At 47.3% G+C, this 24,418-nt stretch overlaps 1 protein-coding gene across 3 annotated transcripts in view; it reads right to left on the bottom strand.

The window, feature by feature from the left end:
* Positions 1 to 211: 211 nt before the first annotated feature.
* The window catches only part of rnf4 (ring finger protein 4), a 77,868-nt gene continuing 53,661 nt past the window's right edge, over positions 212 to 24,418 (bottom strand). For all 3 annotated transcript variants that reach the window (XM_072515687.1, XM_072515685.1, XM_072515686.1), the window contains 2 exons: positions 14,944 to 15,010; positions 212 to 1,432 (listed from right to left, as the gene is read on the bottom strand). In XM_072515687.1, coding sequence (XP_072371788.1) covers positions 1,283 to 1,432; positions 14,944 to 15,010 — 217 coding nt within the window. In that variant the 3' untranslated portion in view covers positions 212 to 1,282. The remainder of the gene's footprint in view (positions 1,433 to 14,943; positions 15,011 to 24,418) is intronic.

Below are 24,418 nucleotides of genomic sequence, written 5' to 3'. Positions count from 1 at the left end.
TTTATTAATTTTTTTAGCCCCCGACTTTTCCCCCAGAAACTTTGCCCATCTTTAGGGGAATAAAAACAGCATCAGAACTGACACGAGGTTGTGGACACAGGACATTATGGTTAGTTTACTGTTCAACATCGATAAAACATCACTCTGCACAAAGTTTCATAGGCAACGAAAACAAACATTCCACCAATTACTCAAAATACTTTCACTGTAGCATTTTTAAAAACAGATTTCATCTTTATTTTTTTTTGGAAAGATATCGGAATTTCAACACATGAAATTTGATTGGTTTCCACAGCTTCAGTTGCCAGGTACCTGTCATCGCCAAGTCAAGGAGTGGCCTGATGTACAGAGTATCATTCTGGGAACTTTTGGTCAAAGATACTGGTGGCTCAGACCTCAGTTATAATAAAAGATTAAAGGAAAAAAAAACAGCAAGATATTCCCAAAATACAGGGAAGCCTAAAATCATGCATAGAGTATTCCTTGCTCTCTTTAATATCAACTTCTGAATGCCAGTCTTCAGCACATGTAAGGCTTTGAAAGATTTCCTGAGCAGGAGTAATCAAAAGCTTGTGTTCCTCGTTTAACTTCTAATTACATTAATGGTACCCCCCCCCCCCCCCCCCCCCGCGGCCCAACCCCTCCATTTATACACCGCACACGGTCATGGCATTTTCCACAGACCACGATGCGCACACAGTTGAAAGAAAAAAGGCACCACTTGCCGTACACAAGGGACACGAGCCAGAATCAGACCAAACCTGCAGCCCTTAATACTGATCTGTACATTAGCAGGGTCCATGAGCGAAAATAGTTTGCAAGTCAACACAATGGAAGGTCACCTGTACACAGCAGGGTTACAAATCTTGTGCAGCGATTACCTTTCGGTGAACCGGGGATGGGGGCAGGGAAGACAGAAAAGCAGAGAGGGAAGACAAAGAAAGAGAAACACATACAAAACACACATCTGAGTTGAGTTGGTGATTGGAATATGCTGGTGCTTTGTTTTATTTCTCACCTTCCCTCTCTCCTCTCCTCCACCCCCCCCCCCCCCCCCCCCCCCCAAATAACATTCTAAATTCTTCACAGGATCAAATTCTTCACAGGATCACGTGGCGACGGATGTTCAGTCGACAATGCGTGCTTCCTGCATCCTGCAAACTCATTTCCGTCTCCGACAAGGGGTTGCCCGTTTCGGAATAGAAAGCTGAAGAACAGGAGAGGATTTCAAGGTGGCCGACGCTATGTCAGTTACATAAAGTTCAGGACGACGACCTCACAGTCAAATATAAATCGGATGGTACTGGCGAAAGTTCAATTTCTTTCTGCAGGTCGGACACGTGCGTGAATGTTTGAGACTGTCCCGGATACACTGGCTGCAGAAGACGTGACCACATTTAGTCGAGACGATAAGTCTCCCACTTTGGACAATCTAGACAGGATCAAAAACAATATATATATATTTTTTTACACACAAGTATGAAGAGCAGGAGCAGGCCATTTGGCCACTCAAGCAAGATCGTGGCAGGTCTGAGTTGTGGCCAAACCTCCACTCTGCTTTCTGCAACTCACCCTCACCCAGAACCCTCAACTTCTGCCTCATCAATCAAAATTCTGTCGAATCAGCCTTGAATATATTCAGCGACCCAGCTTCCACTGCTCTCTGGAGAAGGGACTTCCAGACTAAAAACCTTCCCGAGAAGTATCGGTCTCAAATGAGACCCCAATTGTTTGGAAAGTGTGCCCCCTAGTTCTAGATTTCCCCACAAGGAGAAACAACCTCTCCGCATCTAACCCTGTCAAACGCCCTCAGACCCTGACATGTTTCAATATGACCACCTCTCAAATCTTCAAAACACCAATAAGAGCCCAACCTGCTCAACCGTTCCTCATAAAACATCCCTTTCATCCCAATCTAGTGAAGCTTCCCTGAACTGCTTCCAATGCAAACATGTCTCTTGGAGTAAGAGACCGAAAATGTACACAGTATTCTCGGCATGGTCTCACCCTATACATGACGTGGAGATGCCGGCGTTGGACTGGGGTGAGCACAATACGAAGTCTTACAACACCAGGTTAAAGTCCAACAGGTTTGTTTCGATGTCACGAGCTTTCGGAGCGCTGCTCCTTCCTCAGGTGAATGAAGAGGTATGTTCCAGAAACACATATATAGACAAATTCAAAGATGCCAAACAATGCTTGGAATGCGACCATTAGCAGGTGATTAAATCTTTTCAGATCCAGAGATGGGGTAACCCCAGGTTAAAGAGGTGTGAATTGCATCAAGCCAGGACAGTTGGTAGGATTTCGCAGGCCAGATGGTGGGGGATGAATGTAATGTGACATGAATCCCAGGTCCTGGTTGAGGCCGCACTCATGTGTGCGGAACTTGGCTATAAGTTTCTGCTCGGCGATTCTGCATTGTCGCGCTTCCTGAAGGCCGCCTTGGAGAACGCTTACCCGGAGATCAGAGGCTGAATGCCCTTGACTGCTGAAGTGTTCTCCGACTGGAAGGGAACACTCCTGCCTGGTGATTGTTGCGCGATGTCCGTTCATTCGTTGTCGCAGCGTCTGCATGGTCTCGCCAATGTACCACGCTTCGGGACATCCTTTCCTGCAGCCTATGAGGTAGACAATGTTGGCCGAGTCGCACGAGTACGTACCGCGTACCTGGTGGGTGGTGTTCTCACGTGTAATAGTGGTATCCATGTCGATGGTCTGGCACGTCTTGCAGAGATTGCCATGGCAGGGTTGTGTGGTGTCGTGGTCACTGTTCTGAAGACTGGGTAGTTTGCTGCAAACAATGGTTTGTTTGAGGTTGCGCGGTTGTTTGAAGGCAAGTAGTGGGGGTGTGGGGAAGACCTTAGCAAGATGTTCATCGTCATCAATGACGTGTTGAAGGCTGTGAAGAAGATGTCGTAGTTTCTCCGCTCCGGGGAAGTACTGGACGACAAAAGGTATTCTGTTGTTTGTGTCTCATGTTTGTCTTCTGAGGAGGTCGGTGCGGTTTTTCGCTGTGGCGCGTTGGAACTGTCGATCGATGAGTCGAGTGCCATATCCCGTTCGTACGAGGGCATCTTTCAACATCTGTAGATGTCTGTTACGCTCCTCCTCGTCTGAGCAGATCCTGTGTATACGGAGCGCTTGTCCATAGGGGATGGCTTCTTTAATGTGTTTAGGGTGGAAGCTGGAGAAGTGGAGCATCATGAGGTTATCCGTGGGTTTGCGGTAAAGCGAAGTGCTGAGGTGACCGTCCTTGATGGAGACGAGTGTGTCCAAGAATGCAACTGATTTTGGAGAGTAGTCCATGGTGAGTCTGATGGTTGGATGGAACTTATTAATGTCATCGTGTAGTCGTTTGTGATTCTTCGCCGTGGGTCCAAAGGAAAAAATTTCATCGATGTATCTGGTGTATAACGTCGGTTGAAGGTCCTGTGCGGTGAGTAGGTCCTGTTCAAACTTGTGCATGAAGATGTTGGTATATTGGGGTGCGTATTTGGTCCCCATGGCTGTTCCGTGCGTCTGGATGAAGAACTTGTTGTCGAAGGTGAAGACGTTGTGATCCAGAATGAAGTGGATGAGTTGCAGAATTGCGTCTGGAGATTGGCAGTTGTCGGTGTTGAGTACTGAGGCTGTTGCAGCAATGCCGTCGTCATGGGGGATGCTGGTGTAGAGTGCCGAGACGTCCATTGTGACGAGGAATGTTCCTGGTTCAACTGGTCCATGGGTGCTGAGTTTCTGTAGGAAGTCCGTCGTGTCGCGACAGAAGCTGGGCGTACCTTGTACGATGGGTTTCAAGATGCCCTCGATGTAGCCAGAGAGGTTCTCACACAAGGTCCCATTGCCTGAAACGATAAGGCCAACACACCAGGCCGCCCTATGTATTTTTGGGAGGCAGTAGAGATCTCCAATGCGGGGAGTACGTGGGATGAGAGCACGTAGGGTGCTCTGAAGATCTGGATCCAAGGTCTTGATCAGTCTGTTAAGTTGGCGGATGTGTTCCTTGGTCGGATCTGCGGGTAACTGTCTGTAGTGTTCTTGGTTGTTCAGTTGTCATGAATGGAGATCTCTGGAGATCTCTACTGCCTCCCAAAAATACATAAGGCCAACACACCAGGCCGCCCTATCGTTTCAGGCAATGGGACCCTGTGTGAGAACCTCTCTGGCTACATCGAGGGCATCTTGAAACCCATCGTACAAGGTACGCCCAGCTTCTGTCGCGACACGACGGACTTCCTACAGAAACTCAGCACCCATGGACCAGTTGAACCAGGAACATTCCTCGTCACAATGGACGTCTCGGCACTCTACACCAGCATCCCCCATGACGACGGCAATGCTGCAACAGTCTCAGTACTCAACACCGACAACTGCCAATCTCCAGACGCAATTCTGCAACTCATCCGCTTCATTCTGGATCACAACGTCTTCACCTTCGACAACAAGTTCTTCATCCAGACGCACGGAACAGCCATGGGGACCAAATTCGCACCCCAATACGCCAACATCTTCATGAACAAGTTTGAACAGGACCGACTCACTGCACAGGACCATCAACCGACGTTATACACCAGATACATCGATGACATTTTTTTCCTTTGGACCCACGGCGAAGAATCACTGAAACGACTACACGATGATATTAATAAGTTCCGTCCAACCATCAGACTCACCATGGACTACTCTCCAAAATCAATTGCATTCTTGGACACACTCGTCTCCATCAAGGACGGTCACCTCAGCACTTCGCTTTACCGCAAACCCACGGATAACCTCATGATGCTCCACTTCTCCAGCTTCCACCCTAAACCCATTAAAGAAGCCATCCCCTATGGACAAGCGCTCCGTATACACAGGATCTGCTCAGACGAGGAGGAGCGTAACAGACATCTACAGACATTGAAAGATGCCCTCGTACGAACGGGATATGGCACTCGACTCATCGATCGACAGTTCCAACGCGCCACAGCGAAAAACCGCACCGACCTCCTCAGAAGACAAACATGGGACACAACTGACAGAATACCCTTCGTCGTCCAGTACTTCTCCGGAGCGGAGAAACTACGACATCTTCTTCACAGCCTTCAACACGTCATTGATGACGATGAACATCTTGCCAAGGTCATCCCCACACCCCCACTACTTGCCTTCAAACAACCGCGCAACCTCAAACAAACCATTGTTTGCAGCAAACTACCCAGTCTTCAGAACAGTGACCACGACACCACACAACCCTGCCATGGCAATCTCTGCAAGACGTGCCAGATCATCGACATGGATACCACTATTACACGTGAGAACACCACCCACCAGGTACGCGGTACGTACTCGTGCGACTCGGCCAACGTTGTCTACCTCATACGCTTCAGGAAAGGATGTCCCGAAGCGTGGTACATTGGCGAGACCATGCAGACGCTGCGACAACGAATGAACGGACATCGCGCAACAATCACCAGGCAGGAATGTTCCCTTCCAGTCGGAGAACACTTCAGCAGTCAAGGGCATTCAGCCGCTGATCTCCGGGTAAGCGTTCTCCAAGGCGGCCTTCAGGACCCGCAACGACGCAGAATCGCCGAGCAGAAACTTATAGCCAGGTTCCGCACACATTAGTGCGGCCTCAACCGGGACCTGGGATTCATGTCACATTACATTCATCCCCCACCAACTGTCCTGCGAAATCCTACCAACTGTCCTGGCTTGATGCAATTCACAGCTCTTTAACCTGGGGTTACCCCATCTCTGGATCGGAAAAGATTTAATCACCTGCTAATGGTCGCATTCCAAGCATTGTTTGGCATCTTTGAATTTGTCTACGTGTGTGTTTCTGGAACATACCTCTTCATTCACCTGAGGAAGGAGCAGCGCTCCGAAAGCTAGTGTTTGAAACAAACCTGTTGGACTTTAACCTGGTGTTGTAAGACTTCGTACTGTGCTCACCCTATACAGTTGTAGCAAGACTTCCCTAACATCAACATTCTATCTGTCTTCCTAATTACTTACTGTACGTGCATGTCAACTTGGTGATTCATGGACAAGGGCACCTGAATTCTTCTGTACTTCAGTATTCTGCAGTCTCTCAATTTAAATAATATAATGCTTTTTCTATTCTTCCTGCTGAAGTGCCAAATTCTTTGGCCCACTCGCTTGACCTAACATATCCACACAGGCAAATCAGTCATTTGGCACTCTCCAGGAATGGGTGGTGTCGGTTAATTGTAGGAAGGTCCTGCGTCATCATCCAATGAGTGCTTCAGAATGACCATGTGGATCTTCAGGCCTCGAGGGGTGGGAGTGCACAAAATGAGTGAGCGCCGCTGGGGTGGTGGAGCCCAAGATCAGAGTGAGGGGAAGCCACCAATAACGATTACAGCGAGTTTGACAGGTCCAACAGACTCGACCTCAGAATTCCAGATGAGAGAATTCCGGTTGGTAGGGTGATGGTAGTGGAAATTTTGCTGTATATCTTTGTGGAGACTTTGTATCCACCTCAACTTGCTTTCCTACCTCTATTGCCAGCAAATTTGGCTAAAAATAAAACTAACTCTTCAAGGTAATTAACATAGATCATAGAAAAATACAGCACAGAGCAGGCCCTTCGGCCCACGATGTTGTGCCAAACCTTTGTCCTAGGTTAATCAATCAGAGATTATCATAGAATTTACAATGCAGGAGACCATTCAGCCCGTCGAGTCTGCACCGGCTCTTGGAAAGAGCACCCTACCCAAGGTCAACACCTCCACCCTATCCCAGCAACCCTACCCAACACTAAGGGAATTTTGGACACGAAGGGCAATTTATCATGGCCAATCCACCTAACCCGCACATCTTTGGACTGTGGGAGGAAACCGGAGCACCCGGAGGAAACCCACGCACACAAGGGGAGGATGTGCAGACTCCGCACAGACAGTGACCCAAGCCGTAATCAAACCTGGGACCCTGGAGCTGAGAAGCAATTGTGCTATCCACAATGCTACCGTGCTGTCCTTAAGAACAATTAAATCTACACTATAGCATTCTACCGTAATCCATGTACATATCCAATAGCTGCTTGAAGGTCCCTAATGTTTCCGACTCAACTACTCCCACAGGCAGTGCATTCCATGCCCCCACTACTCTCTGGGTAAAGAACCTACCTCTGATATCCCTCCTATATCTTCCACCATTCACCTTAAATTTATGTCCCCTTGTAATGGTTTGTTCCACCCGGGGAAAATGTCTCTGACTGTCTACTCTATCTATTCCCCTGATCATCTTATAAACCTCTATCAAGTCGCCCCGCATCCTTCTTTGTTCTAATGAGAAAAGGCCTAGCACCCTCAACCTTTCCTCGTAAGATCTACTCTCTATTCCAGGCAACATCCTGGTAAATCTCCTTTGCACCTTTTCCAAAGCTTCCACATCCTTCCTAAGACGTGCCAGATCATCGACATGGATACCACTATTACACATGAGAACACCACCCACCAGGTACGCGGTACATACTCGTGCGACTCGGCCAACGTTGTCTACCTCATACGCTGCAGGAAAGGATGTCCCGAAGCGTGGTACATTGGCGAGACCATGCAGACGCTGCGACAACGAATGAACGGACATCGCGCAACAATCACCAGGCAGGAATGTTCCCTTCCAGTCGGGCAACACTTCAGCAGTCAAGGGCATTCAGCCTCTGATCTCCGGGTAAGCGTTCTCCAAGGCGGCCTCCAGGACCCGCGACGACGCAGAATCGCCGAGCAGAAACTTATAGCCAAGTTCCGCACACATGAGTGCGGCCTCAACCGGGACCTGGGATTCATGTCACATTACATTCATCCCCCACCATCTGGCCTGCGAAATCCTACCAACTGTCCTGGCTTGAGACAATTCACACCTCTTTAACCTGGGGTTACCCCACCTCTGGATCTGTAAAGATTTAATCACCTGCTAATGCTCACATTCCTAGCATTGTTTGGCATCTTTGAATTTGTCTATGTGTGTGTTTCTGGAACAGACCTCTTCATTCACCTGAGGAAGGAGCAGCGCTCCGAAAGCTAGTGACATCGAAACAAACCTGTTGGACTTTAACCTGGTGTTGTAAGACTTCGTACTATCCTTCCTAAAATGAGGCGACCAGAACTGCACACAGTACTCCAAATGTGGCCGTACCAAGGCTTTGTACAGCTGCATCATCACTTCACGGCTCTTAAATTCAATCCCTCGGTTAATGAACGCTAGCACACCATAGGCCTTCTTCACAGCTCTATCCATTTGAGTGGCAACTTTCAAAGATGTATGAACATAGACCCAAAGATCTCTCTGCTCCTCCACATTGCCAAGAACCCTACCGTTAACCCTGTATTCCGCATTCATATTTGTCCTTCCAAAATGGACAACCTCACACTTTTCAGGGTTAAACTCCATCTGCTACTTCTCAGCCCAGCTCTGCATCCTATCTATGTTTCTTTGCAGCCGACAACAGCCCTCCTCACTATCCACAACTCCACCAATCTTTGTATCGTCTGCAAATTTACTGACCCACCCTTCAACTCCCTCATCCAAGTCATTAATGAAAATCTCAAACAGCAGAGGACCCGAACTGATCCCTGCGGTACGCCACTGGTAACTGGGCTCCAGGCTGAATATTTGCCATCCACCACCACTCTCTGACTTCTATCGGTTAGCCAGTTCGTTATCTAACTGGCCAAATGTCCCACTATCCCATGCCTCCTTATGTTCTGCATAAGCCTACCATGGGGAACCTTATCAAATGTCTTACTAAAATCCATGTACACTACATCCACTGCTTTACCATCATCCACATGCTTGGTCACCTCCTCAAAGAATTCAATTGGTCACCTCCTCAAAGAATTCAATAAGACTTGTAAGGCAAGACTTACCCCTCACAAATCCGTGCTGACTATCCCTAAACAAGCAGTGTCTTTCCAGATGCTCAGAAATCCTATCCCTCAGTACCTTTCCATTACTTTGCCTACCACCAAGGTAAGACTGACTGGCCTGTAATTCCCAGGGTTCTCCCTATTCCCTTTTTTGAACAGGGGCACAACATTCGCCACTCTCCAATCCCCTGGTACCACCCCTGTTGACAGTGAGGATGAAAAGATCATTGCCAACGGCTCTGCAATTTCATCTCTTGCTTCCCATAGAATCCTTGGATATATCCCGTCAGGCCCGGAGGTCTTGTCTATGCTCAAGTTTTTCAAAATGCCCAACACATCTTCCTTCCTAACAAGTATTTCCTCGAGCTTACCAGTCTGTTTCACACTGTCCTCTCCAACAATATGGCCCCTCTCATTTGTGAATACTGAAGAAAAGTACTCGTTCAAGACCTCTCCTATCTCTTCAGACTCAATACACAATCTCCCGCTACTGTCCTTGATCAGACCTACCCTCGCTCTAGTCATTCTCATATTTCTCACATATGTGTAAAAGGCCTTGGGGTTTTCCTTGATCCTACCCGCCAGATTGTTCATGTCCTCTCTTAGCTCTCCCAATCCCTTTCTTTAGTTCCCTCCTGGCTATCTTGTATCCCTCCAGCGCCCTGTCTGAACCTTGTTTCCTCAGCCTTACATAAGTCTCCTTTTTCACAAATCTGTTCCTCCACATCTCTGCGACTGTTGGGGGGCCTATAGAAAACTCCCAAAAAGGTGACTGCTCCTTTCCTATTTCTGACTTCAACCCATACTCCCTCAGTAGGCAGATACTCCTCGAACTGCCTTTCTGCAGCTGTTATACGATCACTAATTAACAATGCCACCCCCCCCCACCTCTTTTACCACCCTCCCTAATCTTATTGAAACATCTATAACCAGGGACCTCCAACAACCATTTCTGCCCCTCTTCTATCCAGGTTTCCGTGATGGCCACCACATCGTAGTCCCAAGTACCGATCCATGCCTTAAGTTCACCCACCTTATACTTCTTGCGTTGGGAGTATGCACACTTCACCCCTTCCCTGTGCCTGCAAGTTCTCTCCTTTGTCAGTGTTCCCTTCCCCACTGCCTCATTACACGCTTTGGCGTCCTGAATATCGGCTACCTTAGTTACTGGACTACAAATCAGGTTCCCATTCCCCTGCCAAATTAGTTTAAACCCTCCCGAAGAGTACTAGAAAACCTCCCTCCCAGGATATTGGTGCCCCTCTGGTTCAGATGCAACCCGTCCTGCTTGTACAGGTCCCACCTTCCCCAGAATGCGCTCCAATTATCCAAATACCTGAAGCCCACCCTCCTACACCATTCCTGCAGCCACGTGTTCAACTGCACTCTCTCCCTATTCCTAGCCTCGCTATCACGTGGCACCGGCAACAAACCAGAGATGACAACTCTGTCTGTCCTGGCTTTCAACTTCCAGCCTAACTCCCTAAACTTGTTTATTACCTCCACACCCCTTTTCCTACCTACGTCGTTGGTACCAATGTGCACCATGACTTCTGGCTACTCCCCCTCCCCCTTAAGGATCCTGAAGACACGATCCGAGACATCCCCTGGCCCTGGCACCCAGGAGGCAACATACCTTCCGGGAGTCTCGCTCGCGACCACAGAATCTCCTATCTATTCCCCTAACCATTGAATCTCCTATTACTTTTCTATTCTCCCCCTTCCCATCTGAGCCCCAGAGTCAGACTCAGTGCCAGAAACCTGGCCGCTAGGGCCTTCCCCCGGTAGGTCATCCCCCCAACAGCATCCAAAACGGTATACTTGTTTTGAAGGGGAACGGCCACGAGGGATCCCTGCACTGTCTGCCTGTTTGTTTTCTTTCCCCTGGCTGTAACCCAGCTACTCTTGTCCTGTACCTTGGGTGTGGTTACCTCCCTGTAACTCTTCTCTTTAAACCCCTCTGCCTCCCGGGTGATCTGAAGGTCATCCAGCTCCAGTTCCCTAACACGGTCTCTGAGGAGCTGGAGTTTGGTGCACTTCCCGCAGGTAACCGGTGGTATCCCTCACCACCCACATCCTACAGGAGGAGCATGCAACTGGCCTAACCTCCATCCCCTCTTACCTTACAGAATATAGCTGCCCTGTGGACCAACTGGACCTCCGCCCTCCGACTCTGCTCCCAGTCAGCTGCACTCTGTAAACTCCTGGCTCCCTTCTCGCTCTTTGTGGAAATGTAGGAAACGAAACGAGCACCTTACTCGCTCCTCACCTAACTCCCTCAGTCACCAAACTCTCACAATAGCACTCAAATGCACCAAATTCAGCACTCAGTGCAAAACTAGTTGAGTCCCCAGTACTGATCCCTGTGACATTCCACTCATTATAGTTGGCCAAACTGAAAATCGCCCATTTATCCCAACTCTTCCTTCCTGTTAATTAGCCAATGCTGCATTTAGGCTAATATATTATCCCCAATACCATGAGTTCTTGCCTTGCAGTAACCTTTTATGTGGCAGCTTATCAAATGCCTTTTGGAAATCCAATACATTACATATACTGGCTTCCCTTTACTTGTTCTGCTTGTTACCACCTCAGAGTTCCAATAAGTTTGTCAGGCGTGATTTCCCCTTCATTAGACCATGCTGACTCTGTTTGATTATATGCTCTGTTATTACACCCTTTATAATGGACTCCATTATTTTCACAATGACAAATGTCAAGCTAGTTACCTGTTTTTTGTCTCCTTCCCTTTTTGAGCAAGGGTGTTACATTTGCAGTTTTCTAATCTGTTGGGGCTTTTCCAGAATTTAAAGATTTTTGGAAGATTACTACCAGTGCATGATCGATCTCAACCCATCAGGTTGAGGGGACCTATTGGCCTTCAGCCGCATTAATAATAAACCTTATTGGTGTCACAAGTAGGCTTACTGCAATGAAGTTACTGTGAAAAGCCCCACGTCACCTCATTCCGGCGCCTGCTCGGGTACACAGAGGGAGAATTCAGAATGCCCAACAAGTACAAATACATCTTTCGGGACTTGTGGGAGGAAACCCATGCAGACACAGGGAGAATGTGCAGACTCCGCACAGTCACCCAAGCCGGGAATCGAACCAGGGTCCCTGACGCTGTGAAGCAACAGTGCTAACCACTGTGCTACCGTGCAGTTTTCCTAGTACTTTTTTTGTGAGTGATAGTTATATTTATTTCCTTCCCCACTTTTGCCCTTTGGTTATTTAGTATTTTTGGAATGCTATTAGTATCATCTACCACGAGGACTGATGCAAAGTATCTATTTAATACCATTGCCGTTTCCTGGTTCCCCATTATTATTTCCCCAGTATCATTCTCTACAGGGCCTATGTTCACTTTGACTTTTCTCTTCCTTTTTATATATTTAAAGAAGCACTTGCTGCTCATTTTCATAAAACTTGCTAGTTTACCCTCAGTTTATCTTCTCCCTCTTTATTTTTTTGGTCAGCTTTTGTTGGTTTTGAAAACTTTCCCAATCCTCTGGTTTACCACTAATCTTTGCCACATTATGTGCTTTTTCTTTCAGTTTAATACTATCGCTCACTTCCTTGGTTAACCATGGTTGACTTAAGTAAGGTCCCTCATGGCAGACTGGTACAAAAGGTGAAGTCACATGGAATCAGAGGTGAGCTGTCAAGATGGATACAGAATTGGCTCGGTCATAGAAGGCAGAGAGTAGCAATGGAGGGATGCTTTTCTGATTGGAGGGCTATGACCAGTGGTGTTCCGCAGGGATCTGTGCTGGGACCTTTGCTGTTCGTAGTATATATAAATGATTTGGAGGAAAATGTAACTGGTCTGATTAGTAAGTTTGCGGACGACACAAAGGATGGTGGAATTGTCAGAGGATACAGCAGGATTTAGATTGTTTGGAGACTTGGGCGGAGAGATGGCAGATGGAGTTTAATCCGGACAAATGTGAGGTAATGCATTTTGGAAGGTCTAATGCAGGTAGGGAATATACAGTGAATGGTAGAACCCGCAACAGTATTGACAGCCAGAGAGATCTAGGTGTACAGGTCCACAGGTCACTGAAAGTGGCAACACAGGTGGAGAAGGTGGTCAAGAAGGCTTACAGCAATCTTGCCTTCATTGGCCGGGGCATTGAGTACAAGAATTGGCAAGTCATGTTGCAGCTGTATAGAACCTTAATTAGGCCACACTTGGGGGTATAGTGTTCAATTCTGGTCGCCACACTACCAGAAGGATGTGGAGGCTTTAGAGAGGGTGCAGAAGAGGTTTATCAGGATCTTGCCTGGTATGGAGGGTATTAGCTATGAGGAGAGGTTCAATAAACTCGGTTTGTTCTCACTGGAACGTTGGAGGTTGAGGGGCGACCTGATAGAGGTCTACAAAATTATGAGGGGCATAGACAGAGTGGATGGTCAGAGGCTTTTCCCCAGGGTAGAGGGGTCAATTACTAGGGGGCATAGGTTTAAGGTGCGAGGGGTTTAGAGATATACGGGGCAAGCTTTTTTTACACAGAGGGTACTGGGTGCCTGGAACCCACTGCCGGAGGAGGTGGTGGAAGCACGGATGATAGTGACGTTTAAGGGGTGCCTTGACAAATACATGAACAGGATGGGAATAGAGGGATACAGACCCCGGAAATGTAGAAGATTTTAGTTTAGACGGGCAGCATAGTCGGCGCAGGCTTGGAGGGCCGAAGGGCCTGTTCCTGTGCTGTACTTTCCTTGTTCTTTGTTCTATGATTTATTCCCTTCCTAGAATCCTTCTTACTCAGTGGGATATTTCTTTGTGTGAGTCATGAACTATTTTCAGAAAGATTTGCCATTGCTGGCCAACCGTCTTCCCTGCTAAAATCCTTTCCCAGTCCACTCCAGTCAACTCTGCCCTCATTGCTTTGTAATTATCTTTATTCAAGTTCAGGGCAGTTGATCCTGATCCAAGTTCTCATTCTCAAACTGAAGGCTGAATTCTACTGCATATGGTCACGAATTCCTTTGGGGATATTTTACTCTGAGATGGTTTATTAAACCTACCTCAATACACATCACCAGATCCAAAATATCAAGATTCCCGGTTGGATCCACAACGTATTGTTGTAGGTAACTGTTCCGAATACAATTGGAATGCTTCCTCATGGCTACGTCTGCCATTTTGATTTTCCCAATCCACTTAAAGGTTAAAGTCACCCATGATTAATGTACATACCCTCATCATTTCAGGGCAGCATGGTAGCATTGTGGATAGCACAATTGCTTCACAGCTCCAGGGTCCCAGGTTCGATTCCCCGCTGGGTCACTGTCTGTGCTGAGTCTGCACGTCCTCCCAGTGTGTGCGTGAGTTTCCTCCGGGTGCTCCGGTTTCCTCCCACAGTCCAAAGATGTGCAGGTTAGGTGGATTGGCTGTGATAAATTGCCCTTCATGTCCAAAATTGCCCTTAGTGTTGGGTAGGGTTGCTGGGATAGGGTGGAGGTGTTGACCTTGGGTAGGGTGCTCTTTCCAAGAGCCGGTGCAGACTCGATGGGCCGGGTGGCCTCCTTCTGCACTGTAAATTCTATGATTGCCTCATTTATTCTCGGTCCTAGAGTATAGCTACTGTTAGGGGCTAAAAGACTACTCCCACCATTGTCTTCTTCCCCATGTTATTTCTTACCTCCACCCACAGGTAATCTACATCTTAAGATCAAAGATAATTTCTTGCTGTCGTAGTTATTGCATCTCGTACTAACAAACCTACTCACTGCCCTTTCCTTCCTCCCATTACGAAAAGCCACATACACCTGAATACTCAAGTTCCACCTCTGATCTCCTTGTAACGCCTACAAGATCATACCCGTTAACCTCAATTTGTGCTGTTAATTCATTTATTTTGTGCTGAATACTACGTGTATTTAAGTAAAGAGCCACTAATTTTGCAGTTTTACTATAATTTCCCCCCTTTGATCCTATTTGCTGCTTTGTTTTTGGGTTGTTACGCTTTGTCCCTTCCCGTCATACTCTGGATATTATCATCTAAATAGCTGCCTTGCCAGGAAGGCGGAACAATTTCATTTCTCCACAGATGTCTCTTACCTCTGTATAACCATCCATGCAAATGGGGCAGCTAATTGTTCCTGAGGAAGTCCTGCGGCAAGCAGATCTACCAAAAATAGAAACACATTCAGGCAGGTTATTCAACTATGTGCAGTTACTGCCGAACATCCCCACTTCTGACCTTATGATGGAGCGAAGGTCACTGATGAGGCAGCAGAAGAGATTAGGCTTTGGACACTACCCCAAGGCACTCCCTGCAGTGATGTCCTCGGTCTGAGATGATTGACAACAACCATTTTCCTTTGTGCTCGGTATGACTCCAACCAGCGGAAATCTTTCCCATTGGTTCTTGTTGATGCCAGTTTTGACAGGGCTCCTGGATGCCACATGTGGTCTAATGATGCCTTGATGTCAAGGGCAGTTGCTCTCACCTTGAGCTCAGCTCTTTTGTCCATGACACCTTGCATGACTAGATTGATGATTGGGAATAGACTGATCAAATAGTAATTGGCTGGGTTGGATTTGACCCGCATTTTGCGTCTAGGCCATACCTGGGCACTTGGCCTTGTCAGGTAGATGCCAGTATTTTAGCTGTACTGGACCAATTCAGCTAAGGACACTGCTCGTTCTGGAGCACAAGTCTTCAGCACGGTTGCTGAAATGTTGTCAGGATAATAGGCTTATCAGTACCCAGCAGCTTCAGACATTTCTTATATCACGTGAAGAGAATCGCCTGAAGACAGAACACCATTTAAAAGGAAGCACGGAGGATGACAAGGGTGCAAAATATACTCTTTGTGGGGGATTTCAATGTCCATCACCAAGAGAAGCTGGTGGCTCCACTCCTGACCAAGCTGGTCAAGTCCGAAAGGACATGGCCAGTAGATTGGATATGTGGCAAGCTGTGAGGGAAACAAAAAGGGGAAAACCACACTAAACCTCATCCTGCATGCCACAGATGCATCACCCATGAAAGTATCGGTGGGAGTGACCACTGCACAGTCCTTGGGGAGGCAAAGTCCCATCTTCATATTAACGATACCCCCCATCATGTTCTGTGGCACTCCCAACGTGCTAAATGGGATAGAATTTGAACAGATCTAGCAACTCAAGATTGGGCATCCATGTGGCGCTGTGGGCCACCACCAGCAACAGAATTGTACTCAAGAGACAACCTGTAACCTCACGGCCTGGCATATCCCCCAGCCTGGCACATCAGTACAAATGAGATAAGGCATAGGTATTTGCTACAATTTTCAGCCAGAAGTGCCGAGTGGATGATCCACGTCAGCCTCCTCCAGAGGTCTTCAGCATCATGGATGTCAGTCTGCAACCAAGTTGATTTATTTGAGATATCAAATAGGAACAGCTGAAGACTCTGGATACTGAAAAAGCTGTGGGCCCTGACAATATTCTGGGAATAGTACTGAAGACATGTTCTCCAGAGCTTACCGCGACCCTTATCAAGCTGCTCCAGTACAGCTACAGCACTGGCATCTAGCCGGCAATGTGGGAAAATTGCCTAGCTACGTCCCATACACAAAGCAGGACAAATGCAACCCAGCCATTTACTGTCTACTCTCGGGCAGCAGTAAAGTGATGGAAGGGGCCATCATCAAGTGCCACTTGCTCAGCAATAACCTGCTTACTGATGCTCAATTTGGGTTCTGCCAGAGACACCTCCTGACCTCATTACAGCCTAGGTTCAAACATGAACAAAAGGGATGAACTCAAGAGAGGAGAGGTGACATGTTAAATTAAATATTGAATTATCAATATTAAAGCAGCGTTGGTCTGGAGTGGGTCAAAGACCCCTAGTAAAACTGGAGTCAATGTGAATCTAGGGGAGGGGGGAGATAATAGAGAACCCACCACTGGTTGGAATTATACCACAATCATCTTCCTTGGATGTGGTTATTGGAAGTCAGTCATCTCAACTCCAAGAATTCATTGCAGGAGTTCCTCAGGGGAACGTCCTACGCTCAATCATCTTTTGTTGCTTCATCAATGACCTTTTCCCCATCGTAAGATCATGAGTGGCGATGTTCACTGATGATTGCACAATGTCCAGCACCATTCGTGACTGCTCAGATACTGAAGCTGTCAGTGTCTAAATGCAGCTAGACCTGGGCAAGATCCAGATGTGGGCTGACAGGTAGCAAGTGACATAATAATAATCTTTATTAGTGTCACAAGTAGGCTTACATTAACAGAGCGATGAAGTTACTATGAAAATCCCTCGAGTCTTTACACTCCGGCACCTGTTCGGGTACACGGAGGGAGATTTCAGAACGTCCAATTCACCTAACAAGCACGTCTTTCCAAGAGCCGGTGCAGACTCAAAGGGCCGAATGGCCTCCTTCTGCACTGTAAATTCAATGATAACCTATGATTAATCTAGGACAAAGGTTCGGCACAACATCGTGGGCCGAAGGGCCTGTTCTATGCTGTATTTTCTATGTTCTATGTTCTATGTCTTTTGGGACTTGTGGGAGGAAACCGGAGGACCTGGAGGAAACCCACACAGACACAGGGAGAATGTGCAGACTCGGCACAGACTGTGACCCAAGCTGGGAATCAAACACGGGACCCTGACGTTGTGAAGCCGCTGTGCTAACCACTGTGCTGCCATGCCACACAAGTGCCAGGAAATAATTATTTCCAAAAATAATCTACAATCCATTCAGAAAGTGACATAGAACATAGAAAAATACAGCACAGAACAGGCCCTTCGTCCCACGATGTTTTGCCGAACCTTTGTCCTAGATTAATCTAGGGGCCATGCAAAGCTGCTGATTGGTGAGTAAGTCCCAGTGAGTATTTTCATTCTATTGAAGTAATTCATTGCCTAATACTAAAGGTAGAGACTAAATAAGAGGAATATAGAAGAGTACTGTACAATTATAATAGAAGTGTTTGGTAAGAAACAAGGTTCCTAGCTGAAGTAAAAAAGGCCCCTAGCTAATGCAATTAAAAAAAAGGGAGTAACTAGTTTAATCGAGGGATGTCATGGAGACCTCAGACCCGTGATATGCTATCCCTGCACAATATGGGAAATGAGCGACTCTGATGACTGTGTGCACAAGGTGTGTACAAATGCAGCTTCTAGCTAACCCGATTTCAGCAATGCTGAGTAAGTCATGGACAGTGTGTTTTAGCGAGGTGGACACACTGCAGGTGAGGATTGTACAGGCAGAAAGAGAATGGGTGACCATCAGGAACAGTAAAAGACTCAAGAAGGTAGTGCAGGAGTCCCTTGTGGTCATTCCCTCTCAAACAGATATGCCGCTCTGGATACTGTTTGGGGTGGAGCATTTATTGCCCATCCCTAGTTGCCCTGCAGAAAGTGGTCTTCTTGAACTGCTGCAGTCCCGGAGGTGTAGGTACACCCACAGTGGTTAGGGAGAGAGTTCAGGATTTTGACCCAGCGACAGTGAAGTCAGGCGGTGAATGACCTGGAGGGGAACCTCCAGGTGGTGGAGTCCCCAGGTATCTGCCGCTCTTGTCCTTCTGGATGGTAGTGGACATTGGTTTGTAAGATGCTGTCTAAGGAACATTGGCGAGTTTCTGCAGTGCATCTTGTAGATGGTGCACACAGCTGTCACTGTCTGTCGATGGTGGAGGGTTTGAATGTTTGTGGAAGGGGGCGCAATCAAGTGGGCTGCTTTGTCTGTATGGTATCGAGCTTCTTCAGTGTTGTTGGAGCTGCACTCATTCAGGCAAGTGGAAAATATTCCGTTACATTCCTGACTCATGCCTTGTAGATGGTGGTTGGGGGGGGGGGGGGAGAAGAGAGAGAGAGAGAGAGAGAGAGAGAGAGAGAGAGAGAGAGAGAGAGAGAGAGAGAGAGAGAGAGAGAGAGAGAGAGTGAGAGAGAGAGAGAGAAAGAGGAGGTCAGGAGGGGAATTACTCGCTGTAGGATTCCTAGCATTTGACCTGCTCTAGTGGCCACAGTATTAATATGGCAAGTTCAGTTCAGTTTCAAACAAAGAACAAAGAAATGTACAGCACAGGAACAGGCCCTTTGGCCCTCCAAGCCCGTGCCGACCATGCTGCCCGACGAAACTACAATCTTCTACACTTCCTGTGTCCGTATCCCTCTATTCCCATCCTATTCATGTATTTGTCAAGATGCCCCTTAAATGTCACTATCGTCCCTGCTTCCACCACCTCCATCGGTAGCGAGTTTAAGGCATCCACTACCGTCTGCGTAAAAAACTTGCCTCGTACATCTACTCTAAACCTTGCCCCTCTCACCTTAAACCTATGCCCCCTAGTAATTGACCCCTCTACCCCGGGGAAAAGCCTCTGACTATCCACTCTGTCTATGCCCCTCATAATTTTGTATACCTCTATCAGGTCGCCCCTCAACCTCCTTCGTTCCAGTGAGAACAAACCCAAGTTCATTCAACCGCTCCTCATAGCTAATGCCCTCCATACCAGGCAACATTCTGGTAAATCTCTTCTGCACCCTTTCTAATACTCCACATCCTTCTGGTAGTGTGGCGACCAGAATTGAACACTATACTCCAAGTGTGGCCTAATTAAGGTTCTATACAGCTGCAACATGACTTGCCAATTCTTCTACTCAATGCCCCGGCCAATGAAGGCAAGCATGCCGTATGCCTTCTTGACTACCTTCTCCACCTGTGTTGCCCCTTTCAGTGACCTGTGGATTTGTACTCCTAGATCTCTTTGACTTTCAATACTCGAGGGTTCTACCATTCACTGTATATTCCCTACCTGCATTAGACCTTCCAAAATGCATTACCTCACATTTGTCCGGATTAAACTCCATCTGCCATCTCTCCGCCCAAGTCTCCAAACAATCTAAATCCTGCTGTATCCTCTGACAGTCCTCATCGCTATCCGCAATTCCACCAACCTTTGTGTCGTCTGCAAACTTACTAATCAGATTAGTTACATTTTACTTCAAATCATTTATATATACTACAAAGAGCAAAGGTCCCAGCACTGATCCCTGTGGAACACCACTGGTCATAGCCCTCCAATTAGAAAAGCATCCTTCCATTGCTACTCTCTGCCTTCTATGACCTAGCCAGTTCTGTATCCACCTTGCCAGCTCACCCCTGATCCCGTGTGACTTCACCTTTTGTACTAGTCTACCATGAGGGAACTTGTCAAAGGCCTTACTGAAGTCCATATAGACAACATCCACTGCCCTACCTGCATCAATCATCTTAGTGACCTCCTCAAAAAACTCTATCAAGTTAGTGAGACACGACCTCCCCTTCACAAAACCATGCTGCCTCTCACTAATACGTCCATTTGCTTCCAAATGGGAGTAGATCCTGTCTCGAAGAATTCTCTCCAGTAATTTCCCTACCACTGAAGTAAGGCTCACCGGCCTGTAGTTCCCTGGATTATCCTTGCTACCCTTCTTAAACAGAGGAACAACATTGGCTATTCTCCAGTCCTCCGGGACATCACCTGAAGACAGTGAGGATCCAAAGATTTCTGTCAAGGCCTCAGCAATTTCCTCTCTAGCCTCCTTCAGAATTCTGGGGTAGATCCCATCAGGCTCTTGGGACTTATCTACCTTAATATTTTTCAAGACGCCGAACACCTCGTCTTTTTGGATCTCAATGTGACTCAGGCTATCTACACACCCTTCTCCAGACTCAACATCCACCAATTCCTTCTCTTTGGTGAATACTGATGCAAAGTATTCACTTAGTACCTCACCCATTTCTTCTGGCTCCACACGTAGATTCCCTTGCCTATCCTTCAGTGGGCCAACCCTTCCCCTGGCTACCCTCTTGCTTTTTATGTACGTGTAAAAAGGCTTGGGATTTTCCTTAACCCTATTTGCCAATGACTTTTCGTGACCCCTTCTAGCCCTTCTGACTCCTTGCTTAATTTCCTTCCTACTTTCCTTCTATTCCACGCAGGCTTCGTCTGTTCCCAGCCTTTTAGCCCTGACAAATGCCTCCTTTTTCTTTTTGACGAGGCCTACAATATCTCTCGTTATCCAAGGTTCCCGAAAATTGCCATATTTATCCTTCTTCCTCAAAGGAACATGCCGGTCCTGAATTCCTTTCAACTGACACTTGAAAGCCTCCCACATGTCAGATGTTGATTTGCCCTCAAACATCCGCCCCCAATCTATGTTCTTCAGTTCCCGCCTAATATCGTTATAATTCGCCTTCCCCCAATTTAGCACATTCATCCTAGGACCACTCTTATCCTTGTCCACCAGTACTTTTACTGAATTGTGGTCACTGTTACCGAAATGCTTCCCTACTGAAACATCTACCACCTGGCCGGGCTCATTCCCCAATACCAGGTCCAGTACCACCCCTTCCCTAGTTGGACTGTCTACATATTGTTTTAAGAAGCCCTCCTGGATGCTCCTTACAAACTCCGCCCTGTCTAAGCCCCTGGCACTAAGTGAGTCCCAGTCAATATTGGGGAAGTTGAAGTCTCCCATCACCACAACCCTGTTGTTTTTACTCTTTTCCAAAATCGGTCTACCTATCTGCTCCTCTATCTCCCGCTGGCTGTTGGGAGGCCTGTAGTAAACCCCCAACATTGTGACTGCACCCTTCTTATTCCTGATCTCTACCCATATAGCCTCACTGCCCTCTGAGGTGTCCTCCCGCAGTACAGCTGTGATATTCTCCCGAACCAGTAGCGCAACTCCGCCTCCCCTTTTACATCCCCCTCTATCCCGCCTGAAACATCTAAATCCTGGAACGTTTAGCTGCCAATCCTGCCCTTCCCTCAACCAGGTCTCTGTAATGGCAACATCATCGTTCCAAGTACTAATCCAAGCTCCACGTTCATCTGCCTTACCCGTTATACTTCTTGCATTAAAACATATGCACTTCAGGCCACCAGACCCGCTGCGTTCAACAACTTCTCCCTGTCTGCTCTGCCTCAGATCCCCACTGTCCCTATTCCCCCCTCAATGCTCTCACCTTCTGACCTATTGCTCCCGTGCCCACCCCCCTGCTGATCAATAGTAACCCTAGGAATTTGATTGTGGGGGATTCAGCAATGGTAATGCCAATGAATGTCAAAGTGTGATGGTTAGATTCTCTCTTGTAGGAGATGGTCATTGCCTAGTAATGGAATAAATGTAAATTGCCACTTCTCAGCCCAAACCTAGGTCTTGCTGCATTTGGACATGGACTGCTTGATTATCTGTGGACTTGTGAATGGTGCTGAACATTGTGCAGTCATCGGCAAATATCCCCATTTCTGATGGGAGGTCATTGACAAAGCAGCTGAAGATAGATGGGCCTATGACACTACCGAGGAACTCCTGCAGTGATGTCCTGGGGCTGAGATAAGTGACCTCCAACCACTAGAATCATCTTTCTTTGTGCCAGGTAGGACTCCAACCAGTGGAGAGTTTTCCCCCCCGATTCCCATTGACTCCAGTTTAGCTCGGGCTCCTTGATGCCATATTCAGTCAAATGCTGCCTTGATGTCAAGGGCAGTCACTCTCACCTCTGGCATTCAGCTCTTTTGCCCATGTTTGAACCAAGGCTGTAATGAGGTCAGGAACTGAGTGGCCCTGGTGGAACCCAAACTGAGTGTCTGTGAGTAGGTTATTGCTGAGTAAGTGCTGCTTGATAGCATGGTTGATGACTCCTTCCATCACTTGCTGACGATGGAGAGTAAGCTGATAGGGTGTAATTTGCTGGGTTGGATTTGTCCTGTTTCGAGTGTACAGGTCACACCTGGGCAATTTCCCACATTGCCAGGTAGATGCCAGTGCTGTAGCTGTACTGGACCAGCTTGGCTTGTGTTCTGGAGCACAAGTATTCACTACTATTACCAGAATATTGTCAGGGCCCATAGTTTTTGCAGTATCCAGTGCCTTCAGCCGATTCTCAATGTCATGTGGAGTAAATCTATCGGCTGAAGACTGACATCCGTGATGCTGGGGACCTCCAGAGGAGACCGAGATGGATCATCCACTCGGCATTTTGTTGCGAATGCTTCAGCCTCGTCTTTTGCACAGATATGCTGGGTTCCTCCATCATTGAGGATGGGGATATTTGAGGAGCCTGCTCCTCCAATGAGTTGTTTAATTGTCCATCACCATTCATGACAGGATTTGGCAGACTGCAGAGCCTAGATCTGATGCGTTCATCTTGATGGACAGAAAGCTGGTTAGCAGACAGGGAGTAAAAAGTTGGAATAAATGTGTCATTTTACGAGTGGCAGGCAGTGACTAGTGGGGTACCGTAGGAATCTGTGCTAGGACCCCAACTGTTCACATTATATATTAACAATTTGGATGATTGAACTAAATGTAGCGTTTCCAAATTTGCAGATGGCACAAAGTTGGGTGGGAGGGTGAACTGCGAGGAGGATGCAGAGATGCTTCAGTGGGATTTGGACAGGCTGACTGAGTGGGCATATCCAGTATAACATGGATCAATGTGTGGTCATCCACTTTGGTAGCAAAAATAGGAAGACAGGTGATTATTTGAATGGGTGTAAGTTGAGAGAGGTGGATACACAGCGAGACCTGTGTCCTCGTGCATCAGCCGCTGATGGTAAGCAAGCAGGTATAGCAGGCAATAATGGTATATTGGCCTTCATTGCGAGAGGATTTGAGTATAGGAATAGGGATGTTTTACTACAATTGTATAGGACAGTGATGAGACCACACCTGAAGTAGTGTGTGCAGTTTTGGTGTCCTTATCTGAGGAAGGATGTTCTTGCGATGGAAGGAGTGTAGCGAAGGTTTACCAGGCGGATTCCTGGGATGGCGGGACTATCATATGACGAGAGACTAAGTCGGTTAGGATTATATTAGATTTATATTTGTCACGTGTATCAAGGTACAGTGAAAAGTATTGTTCTGGCAGATCGCTCCATAGATGAAAACATAGAACATATGATAAATACACAATATAAATACATAAACATAAGCATTGGGTGAAGCATACGGACTGTAGTGCTAGATAGTAGAGAAGGTGCGTAGAGATGGGCGGCACGGTAGCACAGTGGTGAGCACTGTTGCTTCACAGCGCCAGGGTCCCAGGTTCAACTCCCAGCTTGGGTCACTGTCTGTGCGGAATCTGCACGTTCTCCCCGTGTCTGCGTGGGTTTCCTCCGGGTGCTCCGGTTTCCTCCCATAAGTCCGGAAAGACGTGCTGTTAGATAATTTGGACATTCTGAATTCTCCCTCTGTGTACCCGAACTAGCGGCAGAGTGTGGCGACGAGGGGATTATCACAGTAACTTCATTGCAGTGTTAATGCTACTTGTGATACTAATAAAGATTATTATTATTAACATCCCCACTTCGGACATTATGTTGGGAGGGAAAGTCATTACTGACGCAGTTTTCTTCAGAAGTTTTTTTTTTAAGGGGCAATTTAGCATGACCAATCCACCTAGCCTGCACATCTTTGGGTTGCGGGGGTGATACCCAAGCAGACACGGGGAGAATGTGCAAACTCCACATGAACAGCGAACTAGGGCTGGGATCAAACCCGGGTCCTCAGCGCCGTGAGGCAGCAGTGCTAACC

Source organism: Scyliorhinus torazame, chromosome 9, assembly GCF_047496885.1.
Source record: "Scyliorhinus torazame isolate Kashiwa2021f chromosome 9, sScyTor2.1, whole genome shotgun sequence".
In the NCBI taxonomy this organism is placed as follows: Eukaryota; Metazoa; Chordata; class Chondrichthyes; order Carcharhiniformes; family Scyliorhinidae; genus Scyliorhinus; species Scyliorhinus torazame.
The sequence above is the reverse complement of the archived record's forward strand: the minus strand, read 5'-3'. Positions and strand labels throughout refer to the sequence as shown.